Below are 23,696 nucleotides of genomic sequence, written 5' to 3' on the forward strand. Positions count from 1 at the left end.
TTTTAATGTAAGAGTATGAATCTTGCGACGTTATAATATTTATATATTATTCCATATGGAATCTGTGTAATACGGACAGTAATTATAAAACAGCTGGGGGAAACTTCTGTACCTCAGCACACCAATTATATTTGTGTATGTAAAACTTACCAAGTAGCCTAATATTATAAGGTTTAACATAAAAAACATAATTCTTGTCATTTTTTACATAATCATTTTTTACATAATAGAAACAACATCTCTTTTCTGAATTCCATTTAACATCTTAAATTAATATTCCACATCAATCCAAAAGAATTTAACATACATACGTGAACTATTGAAACAGTATAAAGTATAGAAACCATAGAAACGTGTGTGTGTGTGTGTTATTATAATAAACATTAAACATATAAACATAAAGTCATTAAACAAACGGAGAACCTCTTGACATGTGATGGTCTCCCATAGTGCTGCTGATGTTGGATCCTCCACATATGTAGTGCTGCCCTTTTACCCCTGACGACGAGCTGCTTCCGGTTGGAGACGTGGCTTACACTTCTGCCATATTGAGCCGCCCTGCACACAAATAACAGTTTTATTTATCTCCACGTAGCATTTAAACCACCGCACAAACGGCGTTCAGGAGATTTAACACAGAAAACATACCAGACCGTGAAAATGGTGAGTTTATCTTTATTCGTTTATGTACAAACGGCTGATTTTGACGACGGGTTCCGGTTTTTGCTTGAGAGGTTACTGCTAGCTAACGAAATGAACCGCAGACTGATTTATTGCTGGGAATGCGTATTTATTCAAGAGAGACGTGGAAATTGATGTATTGCAAAAGTGTAAATCAACTCGGGGACAATGTCTACGTACAATGTCACTTATTGAGCTGTTAAACTCGCTAGTAATGTTTGTTATCAATATAAGGAGAAATTAGCTAAGTTACGTCAGTGTCAAATACTCGCTGTACTGCAGGCCTCTAACTTTCTCTATCAGCTTCTCATTATACGTGTCTGTGATAACAAATCAGCTGCTTAATAACAATAAGACGATGTCTGATAATTCTACAATACATTTTGTGTAAAAAAACTTGCCCATTTGTCATTTGTAGCATCTGTTGACGTGGTCAGATTGTTAAATTCAGTGCTGGCATTACCACTGAGAACAATTCAGACTCTGGCTTTGTTTAAATTGGTAAAGTTGCTACTAACATCAGGTTTCGAGGCTTTTCTATATAGTTTTGTTGAATTAGAATATTTTATTTCATAAGACCCAAGAGCATCAGAAAGAAAAAGAAACTATTCAGAAATTCAGGCACATTTAGTAAATAAGGGTAGATGGATAGTATACTGTAATTTATTGCCTTATAGTTTTTGTAAAGTTGTTTTATGGAAATGCTGATGGCAGTGGTTGATATGTTATTCCAGTACAAAATGTCTTTTGTAACGTGGACCAGCTGTCCGAAGTGCTGTAGATTAGAAATTCACTCAATGAATGCAGTGTGAAGTTTGTAATTTAAAGTCTCTCAAAACAGACCACAAAAATCTTCACCCCTTTAATTAATTGATGATAATACAAGAAACCCATTCATTCTGTTGACTGCTCATTCTGTCTCATGATAAGGGTTTCCATTGGCTTGAAAAACCTTAAAATATTACTGAATTTCAAAAGTATTTTTTCCAGACCCGGAAAGTCATGGACATTTTTATACTAAGTTTTGTTATGAAACTCTACATGGATGGGTCCTTAACGCAACCCGCTGACAATCACATTTGTTAACTGCGCACAAGCTGATGAGCAAATGAGCTTGTTGCTCAACATTTAAATAGTTGGTCAATGTTTGCTGTAGCGTTGTCCAGCAGCATCATAGCTTACATGCTCACAGCAGCATATATAATGTATATATATTGCCATTAACAAGTCTCTGTATTTGCTCTGCAGCAGCAACTGTAATCAAATACAGCTTGCATGCCAAACTTAGGCCTGTCTGTATAATCAATATATTGACTCTCATGATAAATGGACAGGACCGTGATCATTTTTGGTGATGTGATATATATTGCCCGTCATGGTTACATAAATGCATGCAGGTGTTGTTTTTTTTTTTTTTTTTTTTTTTATAAATTATGTCGCCTCTGTCATCTTATCTATTCTGTGTTAGAGGCAAAAGCGGTGCTCAGGCAGCTCTATCCACAGACATCAACAGGTGAAAGTAGGTGTCAATCGAGTCTTTATAGTGTTTTCCTTACATATAGTTTGGAAGAACATGTCCAAATGCATTCAGTTTTAAAGCAATAATTAACTGTTCCGGTGACAGTGTGAACTAGTGCACGTTCACAGCTTCTGTTAAAGTTGAATTAAAAAGTAAGTTGTTGTTTTTGCTTTTTGTATGAATGTGTTAGCGGAACGAAAAATCCACTTATAGAAGATATATTATAAGCATTCAAAAATGAGTCTCTCACTTCCACCAATATGGATCAATGATTTTGATGACTTCACTCTGCACTTCAGCTTCTCTTTAGATTTTCTGTCCAATAAAATGCTCTCTACAATCAAAAGCGTCCTGCCCCCTTCATTGTAAATAGATGCTAAAACTGCATCTAAAATCAGTCACTTGTTTACACATTTACTATTTTCTATATAGTGAATGGCACATAGAGCACTATATAAGGGTCATTGAACAACAATATTGTTTATTGCAATCAGTTTTGGGACTTGTCACCCAACAAAAGTTAGTTACTATGAAAGGCCTACTGAGAGTTGTCATGATAAGAATAACATTAGTATAAGTTATGGAAATGTCTAGTCAATGTTTTTCTTTTCAAACTGTGTAAGCTTTATAACTTAATCTAATCCATGTCTAATCATCACAAATAACTGGAAAAATCGTGGAAATTGTGGGAACCCTGCATGATATGTAATCACATTGTTGTTTTTATTAGGCGTTTCTCTGATTTGCTTCAGAAAGCTTTTGTTACAGTAGTCAGTGTGTTTTGAGAGTTGATCATGTGAATGTAAAGGTGACCTGTTAAAAGATTGGCTGTGTTTGCTGTTATGTATAACTATTTATTCTCAGTTAAACACATTATACATCAAGTACTGTAAACATGAGAGCCAAATAAAGTTGTCTGTTTTGCTCTTGGAAGGCATGTTTATATTGAATCTTAGTGTGCTCTTTTAATGACTCCAGACTAACATTTGAGAGCAGTACCACCGGTGCCACTGAGTTCTTCAGTGCTGGGGTGCTTTTAATTATGAAATTACTATTGTTTTTAATAAATAAGTGTAGTTAATGATGATATTACATGTTTGTGTATTGGCAATTTGACAGTAAAGACAGAGTTTAAATTGTGATGAAGATAAAATTAACTTTTATTAAGAGCAGTAACATTCAATAACCTTATTTTTATAAGGAAAATTTAGGGTTGCACGATAATGGTTAAAATGATAATCACGGTTATTCTGTCAAAAAGGGTAATGTGGCCATTTTACATGTTGTTTACCAACCTACACTTCACCAAAAGGCCTGTAGGTGGCACACTGACTTCATTTAACAGACTGATTACTTCGTTAGATGGTAAATCGATACAAAATGCATGGTTTTGGTGAACTTTTTGTAATCTGTATTCACATTAGATTTTTTAAAACGACACAATTCGTTTGCAAATGAGACAAACCACAGATTCAGATTGCCCAGCATATTCTTAAAGCAAAGAATAATGATATAAAAAATGTCTATGGCCAGGGACATTCTAAAATGCTTAATGTGAAAAATGCTTAATGTGGCTTAATGCACTTACAGTGATATTAAAAGAGCAAACTCTGTAAAAATCATAAACCATAGGCTACTGTGCAGCAAAACAGTTGAGCCCAGAAAATTATGAACACAACGCGTTTAATTACACGTTGTTTTTCTCCCATAGAAATCAGATGCACAAACCAAATTTTCTGTATGCTTTATTAGTATTTAAAGGGGGGGTGAAACACTCAGTTTCAGTCAATCTCATGTCAATCTTGAGTACCTATAGAGTAGTATTGCATCCTTCATATCTCCGAAAAGTCTTTAGTTTTATTATAAAAGAAATATAGGCTGTACCGAGTCTTTCCGGAAAAACCGAGCATCTCCGACCGACTGAAACATCTCGGATTGACGGTCGAACAGAAAACATCAAACTCTGATCGCATTTGCCCCCGTTGTAAGGCATTTGTATTGTGATTAGAACGTGATTTGCAATATTTAGAACATAAAATAATATTGAGGAGTCTTTGGAAAATTGTCTCACAAATTTTATTCAAATTCAGTCATTTCAGATGTGTTAGAATATTTCCAGAGTTACGCAGTTATTTATTTATTTATTACATGATTACCAGATCTAGTTTGAGGAAATAAGCACAGAAAGGCCAGATCCAGAGCTGCTATGTGGTGTTAGCACATGATCACACTCCCCATCCTCCTCATCAAAGTAGCCGGTATGATTCATATCTGACAGCTGAGTGTTGTTCTTTGCTTTTGTTTTAACAAAAAGGAAAAGTTTAAAATCGCTTAACTAGGCATGCACTGAATCCAGATTTTTGAGGTTCGGCTGAATACCGAATCCACTGGTTAAGATTCTGCCGAATCCGAAACCGAATACTAGGGCTGGGCGATAAATCGATTTTATGAATTAATTCGAGTTTGTAGTTTCATGTCGATTTTTGTGAATGAAAATCGTTTTTTTTCTTTAAAATCCGCCGACGCTCCCTCTGGGCTCCCGTAATGGCTGAGCCCTCCCCCGCGCGTTTGCCAGTGCCACAGAGATACACAAACAACAAGGACAACAACATACAGTGTCATTGGTTCAGTTTTTCACAGAACTATTAACAATACCCCGCTGCAAAGTGTGTTTGAAGTCTGAACGGAACTGCGCTCATTTGAGCTGCGCGGACAACGAATGCAGCGCGAGCTCATACACGGGCGATCTCGTTACAGACACGATACACAGCGCTGGAGATCCAGAGAGAGAGAGCGTTTAAATTCACCACAGAATTAATAACAGCGCTACTGTGATCTAGTGGAAGCGTTCGCCGCAGAATTCTGTTATAAACTACTGATATCAGATCAAACAGAGCTGACGTGGAGACAACATGAGCGAAGGTCAGGGGTTTCAGTCACAAATCACCAACATTCACCATGATTTACTGTAGTAAAACCACATGGATTTAATGTTTTTGTCATTATTTATCTTAGGATTCGTACAACCTTTTGAGATTGAAATTCAAGCACTTTCCAATGGTTTCATAGGCTACACTTATTTGTACACGTACTGTCTGCACTTATTTCCAGCACTTCAAAGCTCTAAATATCTGAAATATGCTATTTTTAATGTGATTGTTTGTAAAACTAAAAGTTTAAAGGGGTTTTGTGAAAGGAATAGTATTTTAGTTTTTTTTTTTAAATGTTTAAAGGGGGGGTGAAATGCTGTTTCATGCATACTGATCTTTTTACACTGTTAAAGACTTGGAATCCCATACTAAACATAGACAAAGTTTCAAAAGTTAAGGTGGACGTTTGATGGGAGTATTTCTTTGTCAAAAATACTACTTCCGGTTAGTCATAAGTTTCGGCAAGTTTTTTGAGATCATGCGTCCCCATTGACGTTAGTGGGGGCGGAATTTCCTTGTATGGGCCTTACGGACAATTCTACCGGAAGCGCGTGAGAGAGAGCGAGGGAGAGAGCGAAAGCAACAGGCTATGCCCATCAAAACGCTGGCTTGTAGGATGCTGGACAGGTGACAATTACACATAGCACATAACAATGTCACCAAAAAAGTGGGTTTTTGGTTGCCAGACCAAGACAGTCCTGCACAGATTCGCCAAAAACCCCGCGTTAAGGCAACAGTGGATGTAATTTGCTTTTCCGGATCAGCAACTGAGTTGCGCGAATGTTTATATCTGTTCGCTGCATTTCGGTGCCGACTGTTTCATAAACAAGGCCCAGCTTGACGCCGGCTTTTCCAATCGCCTAATGCTGAAGGATGGAGCAGTCCCAACGTTAGAACCGCAGGCGGTGAGTAAGACTGCTTCAAATGTCTGTGTTTTTGTCTATGCTCATCAAGTAGCCCAAACATGATCACGTATAGTTAATTGATCAATGGAGCATGCGATGTGTAGTGCGTGTACATTTGTTTAGCTGGCCACTATATGTGTAACTTTATGTTTGTGTATTGTAAAAGCACTCCAAACAACAATACACAAATGGGGGGAAATATGTTGAACTAAATAAGCACGCTTCTTCATTCAAATGCGCTACTATTCCGTGTCTATCTATGTAAACACTAGCCTGCTGTGCAAAACCAGTCCGCTTACCAACGTTACAATTGTCTACACAAACCACGCGTAAACACACAAACACACGTGCACAACTGCACTTCCCACATGTACACCTTCAAAGACAAAAATACGACGATATAATTCAAGTATAAATATGTAAATAACACAAGCCGCTAAGCATATTATATAGTTAGTGTATAACTTGTAACTTACCACATACAGACGTCCTGCTCTAGTCGTTTTTGCTGCTGCTCCTGTTCAACTGCAGCCTCTGGGTCTGATTCCGGATCATAGATGTATGGCTGTATCTGATTAAAAGCCATATTTTTTTTTTTTGAATAAAGTTTTTTTCCCGCTGTTAGGGATGACGGACTCGACTCAACACACAGCGCGCTGCTGCACACGTCATTATTTAGCTCCGCTCACACGACACGCCCCCACCCGCTCGGCTTTTTTCGGAAAGACTCGGAACAGCGCATCTTTCTTATATAATTATTAAAAAAATAAAGACTTTTCGGAGATATGCAGGATGAAATGCTACTCTATAGGTACTCAAGATTGACATGACACTGACTGAAACTGAGTGTTTCACCCCCCCTTTAATCCGTTTTGTGGCAACAAGCATTTTTTATTAAAAAAAGATATGCAGTGCCCACCACTATAACCAGCAGGAGAAGAGCACTTATTAGCCTTTCCACTCCCTAATATATGGAGAAAAGTATGAAGTCACAAAGTCTCATGAAAAAACTAAATTACACAGAAAGCAAGTAAAGAGCTCATTTTATAATAACTGAAGCTGTCGGTCAGTTCAGTGTGAGAATATTGAAGAACAATGGTAATCTATATTTAATCATATCATTAAATAGCATAACATTTACATTTTCCCTATACTTTTTTGCACATTACTGTTGTTAATAAAAGTTAATTTGTTCTGCATATCAATTAATAAACCTTTGATATGTATACTGTATATTGCAAAAGATATGGTGCCCATTTATACTGTGGAATGGTCTGGGGTATTCCCATGCTGAAAGTTTTGCACCCCAGGTAGGCACTCTACCAAGCCGCACATATTTTACCTAAACAAAATAAAGTTAAAACTTGTTTTTAACTTTTTTTTTGTCATGCAGTTTGATTTTAAGTAGGAGGGAAAAAAAAAAATTCGATTAAAATCGTAAATCGAATTTTTTGGCAAAAAATCAGGGATTTTTTTTTTTGGGCCATATCGCCCAGCCCTACCGAATACCGAATCCAACTCCCATCCTCAGTCCATTATCACAGGAAACACATTAATGACAAAAACAACGTCCACAGCAGTGTATTTTTAATTTAATTTAAATTTTTTTTAAAAGGTACCATTATGCCAGTCATCCTGCCCTTTTTTAAATCACATAGCAGAAATAAAAGTGAAAACAGCCACTCAGCGTGCAGGTTTGTAAACTTGCGTGTCAAAGTACACACTGGCATAGAAAACTCGACAAGAGAAGGAAAAAATTAGTACATGCAGCAAATAAGACATTTTTATATATATATCAAGATATGTATTAAAAAAATTACATGTAAGGAATTCAAAAACATGAAGTGTTTGTCATGTTCTGACAATAAAGAGTAGTTTAAAACTACAAGTAACATTCTGGTTTCTACAACTTTCACCTCTGTAAAAAGCTGCCTTAAGCTTTGACATTACTATCAGAATAATTATCAATATCGACTGATATGAAAATGTTATTGAGATTTTTGGGCCATATTGGACAGCGCTACTTCCCCCTAGATCTTGCTGTGATCAGTGCAATGTTGCATGTCAAGTGTTGACTTTAGCCGTGTTTAGGAACTTTACCCAGGAACCAGGAACTTTGGGTGGTACTCGGTGTGTTTTGACCGCAGGAACCAGGGTCTAAATGAAGTTCCGGGTAAATATTTCCCCCTCCAAACAGCCCTGCTTGCGAGGTAGTACTTTTAAGTTCAGGAACTTTCGAGGGCGGGACTTGGGCGCTGAACATGCTGATTGGTTTAGCATTTTATTTCAACCGGCATTTTTAAAAGTCTTTTGCGAGGTTCGGTGTACGTAAATATCAGTCTTGCTCTCTGTCTGATGGCGCACGTTCGTCTCAGCCATCTCACGTGCAATGTCCATAATAGCTGATAATAATATACATTGTCATTTTAAATCTAGCTTTACAAGCTTTCTTCAGAAGCTTTTTCTGAGGGGTAAACTCTTTATTTCGTAAGTTATGAAGATAAAGTTGGAATAATGACACACCGTATATTGCCCCAGGCAGTTTTTACTTTAACTGCGCCGACAGAATATATATATATATATATATATATTTTTTTTCTGAGATGATTATTACACTTTACAACAAATAAATAGCTTATATAATACTGTATTAGTCCTGGTGGCCGTTAAAGAGTTGCTATGGCTACAGTTAACACATTCCAGCTGCTGGAAAAAACAGCGTTTACATTTTCATGCGGCAGACAAACTGCATGTGACAAAATGATTGCGATTGAAAATCATCACATGTAAACACCAGATCGGTTTAGATAACGTCTCATGTAAACAGTCCACTCAATCTTTCAATCGGTACACTTAAAAATGATTACTGTCCGTCACTTACTTGGAGGAGCAGTCGCGCGCAGTCCTACATCACCGGACTAATTTGCCTAATCTTCACGGAACTTTATCGCGGTGGAAACGCAGACAGTTGCAGGTCTGGGGGGGAGAAAAGTTCTTGTAAAAAGTTCCTGGTACAAATTGTTCTGGGTAATTTTGGTGGAAACGGGGCTTTTGAGTAAAAACCTGTTCTGAGCTTGCGCTGTCTAGTATTGCTCAGAGCTGATGTGGTTTTGTTTAATTTGATGTTTCTCATATGCAACATAAAAGGCATCAATTATCATTTGGGTAACTCTAACAAAATGTAATCGCACCGGCAGAAAAAGAAATTCTCAAAAAGTGGTGTGCTGCATTCTGTTTTTTCTACGAAACTTACTACTGCTTTTTTGAAATGGCTCCCTAAAATTCTTGTTCAATAACTTTTCTCCAGGTGCTGTTGGCAGCAGCAATCTGCACCAAGGCAGGTAAGGCCCTGGTGTCGCGGCAGTTTGTGGAGATGACGCGGACGCGAGTGGAGGGTCTGCTGGCCGCTTTTCCTAAGCTGATGAACACCGGCAAACAGCACACATTTGTCGAGACGGAGAGCGTGCGCTATGTCTACCAGCCTCTGGAAAAGCTCTACATGGTGCTGGTCACCACCAAGAACAGTAATATACTGGAGGACCTGGAGACACTGCGTCTCTTCTCACGTGTGGTACGAAAACAAAATTATTTGTTTTTTTATATCTTTGTGATGCACATCAGTGTTCACTTTTCATTGTCTGAAATTTACCATAAAAATGTATAACAGTATATTTTATCAAGTTTGGAAATCTCCTTTTATTGTTTTTCACCATAAATTGTATGGCTATCCATGGTTTTACTTACATACATTTTATATGATGGCACAAAATAACTTAATATTGTGATGACCATTTAATGTATTTGACTAGATATGATAGGGTAAGGAAGTTTAAACAAGTAACATTTTAATTAATACGTTTTACAGTAGCAAAGTTGTATAAATTTCAGTGTTTTAGTAATGGAAGAAATAAGTAAAAAATAATACAAAATATTATTATAAAAATAATTTTTAAAAATCTGTGTTTTTTTTCTTTTCTTTTTTCTTTCTTTCTTTTTCTTGTAATTAATTTGTGAAATAAAAACTTGTTCATCTTAGGTTGTTCAATTAAATGAAATTCAGATTATTTTTGTATGTTGCTTTTCACAATACAAGTCATTTGGTTAATATCAGGAATCTGAAAGGAACCAGACTTGATTTGTGTTAACTTTACTTTTGTTTTGGTAGATTCCTGAATATTGCCGTGTACTGGAGGAGAGTGAAATTTCCGAGCACTGCTTTGACCTCATCTTTGCATTCGATGAGATTGTTGCCCTCGGTTATAGAGAAAATGTTAACTTGGCCCAGATCCGGACATTCACAGAGATGGACTCTCATGAAGAAAAGGTGTTCCGTGCCGTCAGAGAGGTAGGAAATCATTTTTATTTTTTTTTTATTTTTTTTAAATAGCAGAGCCATCCTTTTTTTTTTTTTTTGCTATACATCACTTAAAGTATGCTCTCATCCTCTCCTAATGAACAAATCTGGCAATTCCACAAAAGTCTACTGCATTGTGACTGCATTATAACATTCTAGATAATTCCAGTCTGCTAGACTTGTATAGCTCAGGTTCAAGCGTTGTTTTAAAGGAGCAGGATCAATACATTCCTAACACGTGAAACAAAGTGGTGTGTGGCGTTCATATTTAAACATCCTTAATCCCAGCTATGTGTTTGTCTTTATAAATAACATGCTGGCAAGGGCTTTTAGTAATTATGATGTACTTTACTGACGATCATCTTTTAAACCACTCCATTGTTCATCAGACTCAGGAGCGCGAGGCTAAGGCAGAGATGAGGCGGAAGGCTAAAGAGCTTCAGCAGATACGCCGTGATTCAGAGCGTGGAAAGAAGGGACCGGGCTTTGGTGGTTTTGGCAGCACGGGCATGAGCAGCAGCAACACATCCATCATCACAGACACGCTGATTGAGCTTGAGAAACCTAAACCCTCCCCTACACCTGTCAGGTACAATTAGACTCTTAAAAGAGTGTGGTGATCATTAACCTGTATAAAAAAGCAGCAGGCTGCAAATGTAATGCCCTTTTGTTTTAGGTCCAGTGGTCCGAGTAAAGCACTTAAACTGGTTGGCAAGGGGAAGGAGGTGGATGATTTTGTGGACAAACTCAAGTCAGAGGGAGAAAATATCATCTTGCCCAGCACAGGCAAAAGACCCTCAGATGCATCCAAATCTCTGCCTCCTCCAGCCCACACAGAGAGGTAATAATGTCTGTATTTTTAATGCTATAATCAGACTGACTATAATCAAAAGAACATTAGTAGCTTATTTGGTTCACAAATAATCACTGTTTATTTAGCAGTACTGTTCATGAATGCATTAAAGGTCCATTTGTGTGTTTGTAAGTATAATGTCTCTTTGTGAGGCTTTACAAATGCAAGTTAGACATGGAATTAGATTTAAACATGTACTACTTTCTGTAGTTGGTTTCAGATTGAGTCCTGTTTTTGTACATCTTATGTCAGTAGCATGTAAATGGTACATATTCTTTTCAGTACCCATGATAACAGTTGCTGTATTTACAGTAGAGTTTCAGCACTGAGCCTGTTTTGGCAGCATGTTGCAGAGCTCAGCAGAACACATGGTGAAAATGCATCTGTTCATCAACAATGAAGGCACATAAGCACTACTTTCTAAGTCTAACTGAATTTGGATTCCTCATGTAAATTAGATTGAGTTTCACAAGAAAATAGTTCTCAATGACCCACTCCTGATCTTTTCTCAGAGGACCTATTATGTGCCAACCCAGAAATCACTTTATTTTCTGCATAAAGCCACATCATTTTTATGCACCATGCTGCTAATAAGTGATATGTGTAACAGGACCAAGATTTAGCTTAGGATATGATCATTTAGCAAATTTTAGGATAATCCTTTAAAATTTCACAATCTAAACTATTTCTGTCTGATTTTCAGTGTGCATCTGCGGGTGGAGGAAAAGATCACCCTGACTTGTGGCCGAGATGGTGGCCTCCAGAACATGGAAGTGATTGGCATGATTACCCTCAGAGTGTCTGAAGAGAAGAATGGGCGAATTAGGCTAAATGTCAACAATAATGACAAGAGAGGTGTCCAGTTGCAGGTGACGTTTTTCTATATGTTGCAACAACAAAAAAAGATACATCATTATATAAATAATTATATAAAACTACTGTAAATAACACTAACCAAAACTGAAAACGATTAAAAATTTATATTTATTCTAAAACTAATAAGGAAAAAAATCCTTAAGAAGTTATTGATGTGATGGTGAGGACATTTCTCCTTCAGTTAATCAACTTGTGACAACACCTGTATCACCGGGGTGGGCGGGGGCATTTTTTCCCCCTCTTTTGCACCTGGCTTTTTAAATCGTTAAATCGATTGATGATAAATCATAACGATGTTGGGGGACATGGCGTGGTAGGCAAGTGATGTAACTGGTGTTGCAGCTGAACGCCAGATAACTTCTATGATCACAGCAAGCCTAATAGAAGTGTAAGACGTTTTGTTTTTTCTTCTTGTAGACCCATCCCAATGTTGACAAAAAACTGTTCACAGCAGAGTCTGTGATTGGTCTGAAAAACCCTGACAAATCTTTCCCCCTGAAAACTGATGTGGGTGTGCTGAAGTGGAGACTGCAGACCACAGATGAAGCTCTCATTCCATTAACAAGTCAGTCCAGAACATCTGGTTTCAGTAATACCAATAAAGCTAACAGCTTATGTCTCACCCGTAGTGTCACATGACCTTTGCTCATCCAATTTCTGTCTGTTTCGTCTCTGCAGTAAACTGCTGGCCCTCTGAGAGTGGTACCGGCTGTGATGTCAACATCGAGTATGAGCTACAGGATGAATCTCTGGAACTCAATGATGTAGTCATCTCTATTCCTGTACCGTGAGTAGAAGTTCATTGGATTTAGTTCAGGACCCTAATTCACTAACATTACACACCATATTAAAGCACCTTTTTCCTTTCCTCGTGTGTAATGAAGCATATTGGGGTCATTTGGTTTATTTACATTTTTCTATTGAAACAATTTCATCACAGGTCAGGAGTCGGAGCTCCTGTGATTGGTGATCTAGATGGAGAATATCGTCATGACAGCAGACGAAATGTCCTGGAGTGGTGTCTGCCCGTGATCGATATAAAGAATAAAACCGGTAGCCTGGAGTTCAGCATAAATGGACAGCCCAATGACTTTTTCCCTGTCAGTGTCTCCTTTGTCTCCAAGGGCAGCTACTGTGACATTCAGGTAAGACAAGAGGTCATTGTTTCCAAACTGGGGTTTGTTACCGAACTGCAAGGGGTTTATGAGTTAATTTAAAAACAAAAAAGTTATTTTTCCCTGGGTTAGTGATTAAAAATGTCCTTGATCTTTTGACATGTAAGGGGTCATTGTACTAGACAAACATCCTGTACGTTTCAGAGCTCAACTTCAGTGTTAGTCCAAAATTGTCACATTATGATGTAATAGTGTAACAAAAGACAAACTCTGCAGAAGAAGAACAAGAAGAGATATGATCACTGGACTAAAAATAGCATTATCTTCCAAAGGATCCTAATGCTAAGACGTGGTTATTTACGTGAATCTATGTGAATGTCTCAGTGGAGCATTATTTGTTTTCACATTACATTTCACTGGATTATTTGGTAAACCAGTTGTGATTTCGGCTCAGGCTTTGTAAACATACATTTACTGTAAGATATTTAAATTGTGATTTTTTTTTTGTATACAGTATTGTTCAAAATAATAACAGTACAATGTGACTAACCAGAATAATCAAGGTTTTTCGTATATTTTTTTATTGCTACGTGGCAAACAAGTTACCAGTAGGTTTAGTAGATTCTCAGAAAACAAATGAGACCCAGCATTCATGATATGCACGCTCTTGGCTGTGCAATTGGGCAATTAGTTGAATTAGTTGAAAGGGGTGTGTTCAAAAAAATAGCAGTGTGGCATTCAATCACTGAGGTCATCAATTTTGTGAAGAAACAGGTGTGAATCAGGTGGCCCCTATTTAAGGATGAAGCCAACACTTGTTGAACATGCATTTGAAAGCTGAGGAAAATGGGTCGTTCAAGACATTGTTCAGAAGAACAGCGTACTTTGATTAAAAAGTTGATTAGAGAGGGGAAAACCTATAAAGAGGTGCAAAAAATGATAGGCTGTTCAGCTAAAATGATCTCCAATGCCTTAAAATGGAGAGCAAAACCAGAGAGACGTGGAAGAAAACAGAAGACAACCATCAAAATGGATAGAAGAATAACCAGAATGGCAAAGGCTCAGCCAATGATCACCTCCAGGATGATCAAAGACAGTCTGGAGTTACCTGTAAGTACTGTGACAGTTAGAAGACATCTGTGTGAAGCTAATCTATTTTCAAGAATCCCCCGCAAAGTCCCTCTGTTAAAAAAAAGGCATGTGCAGAAGAGGTTACAATTTGCCAAAGAACACATCAACTGGCCTAAAGAGAAATGGAGGAACATTTTGTGGACTGATGAGAGTAAAATTGTTCTTTTTGGGTCCAAGGGCCACAGGCAGTTTGTGAGACGACCCCCAAACTCTGAATTCAAGCCACAGTACACAGTGAAGACAGTGAAGCATGGAGGTGCAAGCATCATGATATGGGCATGTTTCTCCTACTATGGTGTTGGGCCTATTTATCGCATACCAGGGATCATGGATCAGTTTGCATATGTTAAAATACTTGAAGAGGTCATGTTGCCCTATGCTGAAGAGGACAAGCCCTTGAAACGGTTGTTTCAACAAGACAATGACCCAAAACACACTAGTAAACGGGCAAAGTCTTGGTTCCAAACCAACAAAATTAATGTTATGGAGTGGCCAGCCCAATCTCCAGACCTTAATCCAATTGAGAACTTGTGGGGTGATATCAATCAAAAATGCTGTTTCTGAAGCAAAACCAAGAAATGTGAATGAATTGTGGAATGTTGTTAAAGAATCATGGAGTGGAATAACAGCTGAGAGGTGCCACAAGTTGGTTGACTCCATGCCACACAAATGTCAAGCAGTTTTAAAAAACTGTGGTCATACAACTAAATATTAGTTTAGTGATTCACAGGATTGCTAAATACCAGGAAAAAAAAATGTTTGTACAAAATAGTTTTGAGTTTGTACAGTCAAAGGTAGACACTGCTATTTTTTTGAACACACCCCTTTCAACTAATTGCCCGATTGCACAGCCTTAAGAGCGTGCATATCATGAATGCTGGGTCTTGTTTGTTTTCTGACAATCTACTGAACCTACTGGTAACTTGTTTGCCACGTAGCAATAAAAAAATATACTAAAAACCTTGATTATTCTGGTTAGTCACATTGTACTGCTATTATTTTGAACAATACTGATATATATATATATATATATATATATATATATATATATATATATATATATATATATATATATATATATATATATATATATATATATATATATATATATATATATATATATTGGTAATAAGCATTGCTAAGGACTTTAAAGGTGATTTTTCTCAATATTCTTTTATATGCGCTAAATATTGCCCTATCCTAAACCATAAATCAATAGCTTATTTATTCAGCTTTCATGTGATGTATGAATCTCAATTTCCAAAAATGTATTTCCCTTTATGACTGGTTTTTGTGGTCCAAAGTCACAATTAGTTAATCTTGACAGCCATAATAATAATAATGTAGTAAAAGTTTGAGAGCGTTCCATATAATACTTAGTTCATATGCAAAGATATTAGCTAATCATAGTAATGGACATGTACATTGAACTCTCACAGCAGACACGTCCCTTCAAACCGAACATTCTAATCAGAGGGCTAAAATTAGGGTCGAAAATGGGCTTTTATTATTAAATTGACCATTTTCATAATGTAATTCATACATCTAAAAAGAAAAATTAACTCATTTTGTTAATTTTTTTCCTGTTTTCTCTGTCTTTGTTCATGTTCTCTCCTACCAGGTCACTAAGGTGTCTCAGGTGGATGGGGACAGCCCTGTTCGGTTCTCCACAGAAACATCATTTGTGGTCGACAAGTATGAAATACTATAAAAGGAAACATCACTAACATAATTTCATCCAACTTGACAGAAAAGCAGATAAATGGACTGAAAACATTCATAAATAAAAAGAAGGGAGAGACATACAAATGGAGGGACGATGCAATCTTTATCATCTTCAGCAGTACTTTAATGGAATTCTGCTTGCTTTTTTTATCCCCTTAAAAGAAAATGAAGTCATTTTAGCCTTTGCTGGCAATATTGACTGTACTTGTACCAAATTTGTTTCACGAAGTAACCTCCTTCTTAAAGGCCAGCGAGTATCAGCGAGGTTTGGGGTTAAAATGGAGACTCAGTAGTAGGGAGTGGGCTGGTGGAGCTTTATTTATTTGATGCCATCATGGCAGTATATATTTGAATTGACGGTTCATATACCTTCACTGTAATGGTCAAGTCAATTTGCTCATGTCATTTCTTTCAGTTTGTGGTTTTCTAAATTTTTCTTTTCATTGTGCTGTGAACTAACCTTTTTGAAACACTAGAAGATTGTTGTACCTTGCTTGCAATAGCCTTTTCGTCCATATCCTGAAATGTCTAGTCATTTGTATTTTATATTTTTAATTTTGTGGTCATTCTTTTGTCCAAAATATATATTATCTCCTGTTTCAGTCTGCTGTTAGACATCTGTCATGTTTATGGACTAATTCTGTGCTTGGATCTTTGTCTTCTCTTTACATTGTTTTGATGTAGTAATACCAACCTGCAAGGAAATGGAACATATAATTCATTTTCAAAACTTTTTACAGAATCATGGACATCTGAGGGCAAGTTGACAAACAATTTAAATGGAAAAAAACATTTAAAGCCATTAACAACATCTAGTACAGTGTGAGTCGTTTCATTTAAGCTGAAAGCATTGCAGTCAGAGAAAATCTTGGTGCTTCAAAAATGAGAGCTCTGTTTGTCTGGTTTATATCATGTTTTCTATTGAAAGCAGAAACTACAGGCCTGGACTTTCATACTGCTAAAAGGCAACCTGCTCATTCTTATCTGAAATGTGTGTTATATAGATAGATCCCCAAAGTGGAGGATCAGGATCGCATCTCTTGACTGTCAGTGATTGTGAATAGGTTTTCAGGGAGGGACCTCTGGTCTCAAATCAGCATTAAGAGTGGTTCCCAGCCCACCAAGCCATCAGCCCAAACTTCAGTCTCAAACCCACATGACCCCCCACTGACGAAAAGAGGCCTCCCTTGCTGTCTTGGTTCCAAATAATGCCTTGAATGTCTCTGCATATTTTGATGATGGGAAGGGCGTATTAAATGTTTTGGGTTTTTTGTTCATTGTTTTTGTCTGGTTGTCATAGAATCATAATTTGGATTGGGGAATAGTATAAAGACAGAGGTTTTTTTTTTGTAATCTTGTAAAATAATGAATTAGGGATTCATGATGAAGAACATTCCAGTGTAAACTTTAAAAAAAAATCATTAAAGAGTCTAAAAAGGATCTTTTGTGAACTGTCCTTTTTTTTTTGCAATGAATGCATATTATTTGAATGGTTATCACAGTGTAAACAACATTATTGTCTGGATGCTGAAATATTTTTATGTGCAACTGATTTTATAATAAAACAATAACAAAGCCGTATCATTCCACCAGTATTTGCATAAAGTCAGCGTAGGAGCACTATTTTTGTCACCTAGTCACATGTACCAGTCAGTTTTGGAGTGACCATGCTGAATGATTCATGTTTTTCCATCTATTCTTTTTTTCCACCTTAAAACTACGGGTGGAGAGTTGATGAAAGTTTTTGTAGGCTGGGCTTTTCTCGTGTGTCTGAAGGACTGAAAGTAGAATGAGGGTCTGTATGTGATCAGGAGATTAATATCTATATGTTAATTTGGGAAACATGAACCGAGGAGAAGAGAAAATTAATCTGTGTTCATCAAAGTCATGTTTAGGAATAAGGAGAGATTTTTTCATCCCTCATTTTTTGGAAGAAATACTGTACAGTTGTGGATTTTTATTTATTTTATAAAAACTACATAGGAAATATTAGCCACGGAGCAAGTGAAATAGTTTTTATTTACAGTAAATACAGTGTATTCTCAGCAGAGTGGCTGATGCTGTTCTGATGGAATCTCCTAGATTCAACTGAATTTCTGAAGGAGCTACAGAGCAATTCATCCTGATCAATGAGTCTGTACCCCCACTCCAGACTGTTTCCAAGAGGTTTCCTGTTATTTAGGACAAGAACCACAATGGCCTCTAAAAGGGTTCGCTTTCAAGTAAGTTTCCTTATGCTGCTTTTAAAACGTAATTGATGAATTTGGTAACATTTCATTTTGTAGTGTAACTAACCCCAATCCTACTCACCCTACACTGTTAAAAATTGCTGTAAAAATACGGGCGATTTCCAACAGTAAAATACTGTTATTTTAATAAACAGTTTAATCCTGTAATTTAACAGTCTAGGTTCCATAAATTAATTACTTGCAGTAAATTTACAGCGTTTATGTGTAAATCCATTTGTTCCTGGAAAAAACAGTATTGGCCTGTAAAAAATATCAGGTGGGGGCGGGGCATCTTCAACGCGGGTTTTTTTTCAAACAGAAAGCAGACAGTCAAAGAACAGCAACACTCCTCTGTCTAGGCTATTCTAAAGAAGGACAATGTTCAAGGTGAGTTTATTTCTTTGCAGTTATTCTATTATGTTGCTCCCAACCTGTAAAATCGCCTTTTTCACAAGGTATTTTTGACTGTGCTAAGTTACTGAGCCCTAATCGCATTTTGCAGACAGAGCTCTCAACGGCATGAGGCCTTTCGCCTGCTAATGAATATTCTCTGAGCTCCGATTTAAAGTATTACTGCGAATTTGCTTGGTTGAAGTTAAGTTACCATTTAGAAATTATTTCGGCTTGCTTTTGTAGTAACATTAACCCTTATCTCGATTCACATGAATTTCTGGTTTAGTAAGTTAATGTTACATGATGCTAACGTTAATCTAACCAGATGCATTAATGTTATTCGCATAACGTTAATATCATGCACATAAGATGGAGAATAATTACAAAACTACTCGAAATATCCAGAACCATGACAGCAATTAAAATGTTGTGGTCAATTTGTTTAGTTTCCATGCAAATAATGTAAAGCTGTTAAAATTCCCAATGCAAAATAGATATTTAACGTTATATATATATATATATATATATATATATATATATATATATATATATATATATATATATATAATGTTATATTTTCAATTTAGTGGTCCGAGTACTTGCTTTTTTGTGAGATTCGCATGTAACGTTAGTATTAAAAGTCAAAGAGGTTGTTTTTGAAAGAGGAGGCAGATATTCTTGACTGCACTCGTTTTAGCAGACAGTTTTCAACAGCTTAAGTTTCACTATGCAACGTTCTCCATGCTCTGACGTCGAATTTCTTTGCTTGGTTAAAGATGAAATATTTATTAAATAATAATTGTATTCTTTTTTTCTAGGAATCAATCACTTGTTTTACTGAGTTTTACTGACATCGTATGCATCCCTAATCATTGGTGAGTTTCACGTCATGTAAATTATCAGAAAATGTATATTTTTGTGTAAACTGTTGTTTTAAGTGTTGTGTATAATTTGAAGAAAAAAAAAAATAATAATTTCAGGGAGGGCAGCTAACTGTACTGAACACTGGATGATTACCCTAGACTAGAGGGTCGTGTTGTTTGTAAGGGCATACAATCACGATTTCTGAATGCAATTGGAATAATGTTTACAATGTTCTGTCTTCAATTTTCAGTATCCAGAGGAGGCATGTGGCACATTGGAATTCATTCAAAGGTATTTTGTGACCTTTTATAGTACCCTTTAAATTTGTTTATTTTCTTTTATTGTCCCGTAATTTAGCAAATGTATATTTAATCCAATATTTAAATTAATAAAAGGTAGATTTTTGTAAGTTTTCTATTTTAAAGTGTGTGTGTGTGTGTGTGTGTGTGTGTGTGTGTGTGTGTGTGTGTGTGTGTGTGTGTGTGTGTGTGTGTGTGTGTGTGTGTTGGGATAAACCCCGAAAGAGGTTCTAAGACCTGCAGAGGCAAGGTGGTTTCAAAGAAGACTGGAAAACTTGTCAGCAAGAAGTCTGCCACTGTCAATCCCAAAGTTGCTTCTCTATGGAACCTCATCGATTTCGAATGGAATTTCGTCTAGGTAACTAAACTTAATGCCTACTGACACTCCCATTTGTGCAGCTTCCTAGAAGAATCAACACCGCTTAAAGGATAAGTTCATCCCAAAATGAAAATTTCCTGATAATTTACTCACCCCAATGCCATCCAAGTTGTTCATGTCTTTCTTTATTCAGTGGGGAAAAAATTAAGTTTTTTGAGGAAAAAATTTCAGAAATTTGCTCCACACAATGGATTTCAATGGCAACCAGAATGTTGAAGTCCAAATAAATATGTTTCAAAGGATTTTTAAGTGCTTCAAATGTCTCCCAGCTAAGGAATCATCTGTCATTTTCTAAAAAAATAAATGAATAGTATATACTTATTAACCACAGTTGTTCATATTGTGCTGGTCTCCGTGCCGGGCATGACGTCCTCACATTGGAAAGGTCTTGCATGACATTATTAGACATCCAGGATATACACACGAAATGACCATTTTAAACAATAAACTGACACAAAACCATAAATATGTAATTCAACATACAATACAATGTGAACGATAATCCTTCTCCATACTAGTAAACAATGGGGTGGTAATTACTTTTGACCTTTCCAATGGGATGACGTAATGCCTGTCACATTGCAGACCAGCACAAGATGAACAATTGTGGTTAAAAAGTATATACATTTAAATTTTCTTAGAAAATGACAGATTGAGTCACTAGATAAGACTCTATTCCTCAGCTGGGATTGAGGAGAGCCCTTTGAAGCACTTTGAAACAGCATTTATTTGGACTTCAACATTCTGATTGTCATTGAAGTCCATTGTGTGGAGAAAAATCCTGAAATGTTTACCTTAAAACACGTAATTTCTTTTCCACTGAAGAAAGAAAGACACGAACATCTTGGATGGCATTGGGGTGAGTAAATTATCAGGACATTTTCATTTTGGGATGAACTAATCCTTTACCTGCATTCATATTCAGTGGTAAGAAAGTATCTGAACCCTTTGGAATTGTATGATTTTCTGCATTAATTGTTCTTAACATTTCATGTGATCTTCATTAGTCACATAGACAAAACAAAGTGTTTAAGCTAGCTACACAAACAATTATAATCTTTCATGACTTTACTCAACACACCCCATTAGACACTCTCAGGGCTGTGTAATAAAAATGTTAATTTGGTAAGTGACTAGTTTGTTGTTATCTCTATGAACCACACATGTTGTTTTTGTGTTGTGATGGTTGTACATGAGTCCCTTGTTTGATCTGAGCAGTTAACCTGCTCAATGTTCTTCAGAAAAATCTACCATGTCCTGCACAGTTTTGGTTTTCCAGCATATTCTGCACAATTGAACCCTTTACAATAGTGACTGCATGATTTAAAGACCCATCTTTTCACAATGAGAACTACTGATGGACTCAACTATTACAAAGGGTGCCAGGGGAGGATTTTATTCTGAAGAACAGTGGACAGTTTAACTGCTCAGAACAAACAAGGGAATCATGAACAATTATTACCAAAACAAAACTAGATTTTTAGGAAACAAATCCATCTCTGAGTCCATATAATGTCATTGAATCGCTGTCGCATGTCTGACACTTAAAAAAGAACAGCGATCGTGATGGTAATTCATATGAACCCAGTGGATAAATCAATGCCTTTTAAAGCCAAATGATAGGTTTGTGCAATAAAATAAAAAATAAAAAAAATGCTAAATTAAATAACTCATTGCTTCCAGTCTACTGTCATATGAGCACTTATCAGAGGGACATTGTGACGTGATGTAAGTGCATTGTGAAAGCTTGTTCGAAAAGTAACACAGAAGCAAAGATGACCGACATTTCGCATGAGCTTCACTTACTTATGACAGTAGATTGGAAGTAATGATTTATAGTTTAGTTAGCATTTCATTTTTTGTTTGTTTTTCTAACACAAAAATAAAGTGAGTTAAAAATATTAATATTTTTATTACACACATCTACGGTTTGGTTTCAGAAGACATTGATTCATCCATTTCAAGATTGTTGTGTTTTTTAAGTGTCAAAAGAATGGCAGCCAATCAATGCGATTGTCATGTGTATATATAGCATGGGGGTTAGAAATTTTGGATTTTTGGGGTGAACTATCCCTCTAAGGACATTGTGTTTGTCTATACTTGTGACTGGTAAAAATCAGATGAAATTTTATGATCAACTAATGCAGAGAACCAACCAATTCAAAAGGTTGAGGGTTTACAGCTTCTTTTCCCACTGTACTCTCAAATGTACTTCTTCTGCCGTAAAAAAAAATGTTTTACACATTTAACTTAACAGCTCTCTTTACATATACACAATTATAATATACTCCTAAATCTACTAAATAAATGTACTCCTATCCGGCTAACTGGAAAAAACACAATCACTTTCTTTTACACACAGCTAAACTTTCTGGTCTTGTCTTGACCCCATAATCTTTCTGTTAAGATTGTTTTTTATGTTTTTCCTCTATGCTGTAACAAACATTCAAAACAAACTGCACACTCAATTGCTGTTTAAGATTAGTTTAGTTCATTAACATGATCATTTTATGTCTCTTTTGAAAGTTTTCGCAGAGTATGTGATCACTAGTTTTTGCCATGTGCTTTATTTTACCACTAAGATTTTCTTGATTTTCTTTCCTTTCAGACCTGGATTTCCTCTAAGACCAGATCTGTCAAAAGCCGATGTGGGACGTGTTGGCTGTTTTTTTGCCTCTTCCTACGTTTTTTTCACCCATTGGTTCTCTTGATTATATCCTCTCAGATCTGGACTTCCTCCCAGGCCAGCTCTTTTAAAAGCAGGTTTGGGATGTTTTGACAGTATTTTTTGCCCTATCAAGGATTTTTGATCCATTGGTTATCAATGATTTCTAAAACAGTATTTAAGGAAAGAAAGTCAGAGAAAATACATTTTAAAATGCATTGAATGTATTGTTAAAACCTGTTTTAAATAAATGGCAAACAATGTACACCATAATCTATTTCTTTATTTTTTCCATTGAGTAAAAAGTCTGTTTGGAATGTCTGTAAACATTATGGTACATAGGGATGTTAATAGATATCAGACAATAGAGTAAATAGAAAACAGTATTTATATTAACTTTTTTTATACTGTAGAATTGCAGTTGGAACCATTGCTGCCAGTACTTTGTGAAATTACAGAACAGCCATACAAATTAAAAACTGTAAAATTACGGTAAAGGGCTGGAACCACAGCTGCCAGTACTTTGCTGTGAAATTACAGCATTATTGAAACCGTAAAATTACGGTAAAGGGCTGGAACCACAGCTGCCAGTACTTTACTGTGAAATTACAGCATTATGGAAACCGTAAAATTACGGTAAATGACTGGAACTAGCTTGCCAGTACTTTACTGTGAAATTACAGCATTGTTGAAACCGTAAAATTGCGGTAATGGGCTGGAACCACAGCTGCCAGCACTTTACCGTAAAAATACGGGTGAATTTTTTACAGTGTATATAC

General features: G+C 36.4%; 1 protein-coding gene and 1 long non-coding RNA gene across 2 annotated transcripts; both read left to right on the forward strand.

Annotated features, from left to right (window-relative positions):
- The first annotated feature begins 506 nt into the window (after nucleotides 1-506).
- On the forward strand, nucleotides 507-17,529 carry arcn1a (archain 1a). The gene is made up of 10 exons (XM_067438806.1): nucleotides 507-663; nucleotides 9,343-9,606; nucleotides 10,201-10,380; nucleotides 10,779-10,978; nucleotides 11,066-11,230; nucleotides 11,946-12,111; nucleotides 12,536-12,683; nucleotides 12,797-12,905; nucleotides 13,059-13,263; nucleotides 15,986-17,529. Exons 1-10 carry the CDS (start codon nucleotides 661-663, stop codon nucleotides 16,073-16,075), a joined length of 1,530 nt encoding a protein of 509 aa, XP_067294907.1. The 5' UTR covers nucleotides 507-660; the 3' UTR covers nucleotides 16,076-17,529.
- Nucleotides 17,530-18,637: 1,108 nt separating this feature from the next.
- On the forward strand, nucleotides 18,638-23,301 carry LOC137071951 (uncharacterized). The gene is made up of 5 exons (XR_010904559.1): nucleotides 18,638-18,704; nucleotides 19,529-19,585; nucleotides 19,825-19,865; nucleotides 20,099-20,231; nucleotides 22,861-23,301. It is a non-coding gene; the product is annotated as an uncharacterized lncRNA (long non-coding RNA).
- Nucleotides 23,302-23,696: the final 395 nt, after the last annotated feature.

This window comes from Pseudorasbora parva, chromosome 3 (genome assembly GCF_024679245.1).
Source record: "Pseudorasbora parva isolate DD20220531a chromosome 3, ASM2467924v1, whole genome shotgun sequence".
In the NCBI taxonomy this organism is placed as follows: domain Eukaryota; kingdom Metazoa; phylum Chordata; class Actinopteri; order Cypriniformes; family Gobionidae; genus Pseudorasbora; species Pseudorasbora parva.

What these genes read in the sequence shown, in the direction of transcription:
- arcn1a (XM_067438806.1), top strand. An exon ending in TGCGTCTCTTCTCACGTGTG is followed by an intron (nt 9,607 to 10,200) that starts GTACGAAAACAA and finishes TTGTTTTGGTAG; the next exon opens with ATTCCTGAATATTGCCGTGT. An exon ending in AGCTCTCATTCCATTAACAA is followed by an intron (nt 12,684 to 12,796) that starts GTCAGTCCAGAA and finishes TCGTCTCTGCAG; the next exon opens with TAAACTGCTGGCCCTCTGAG.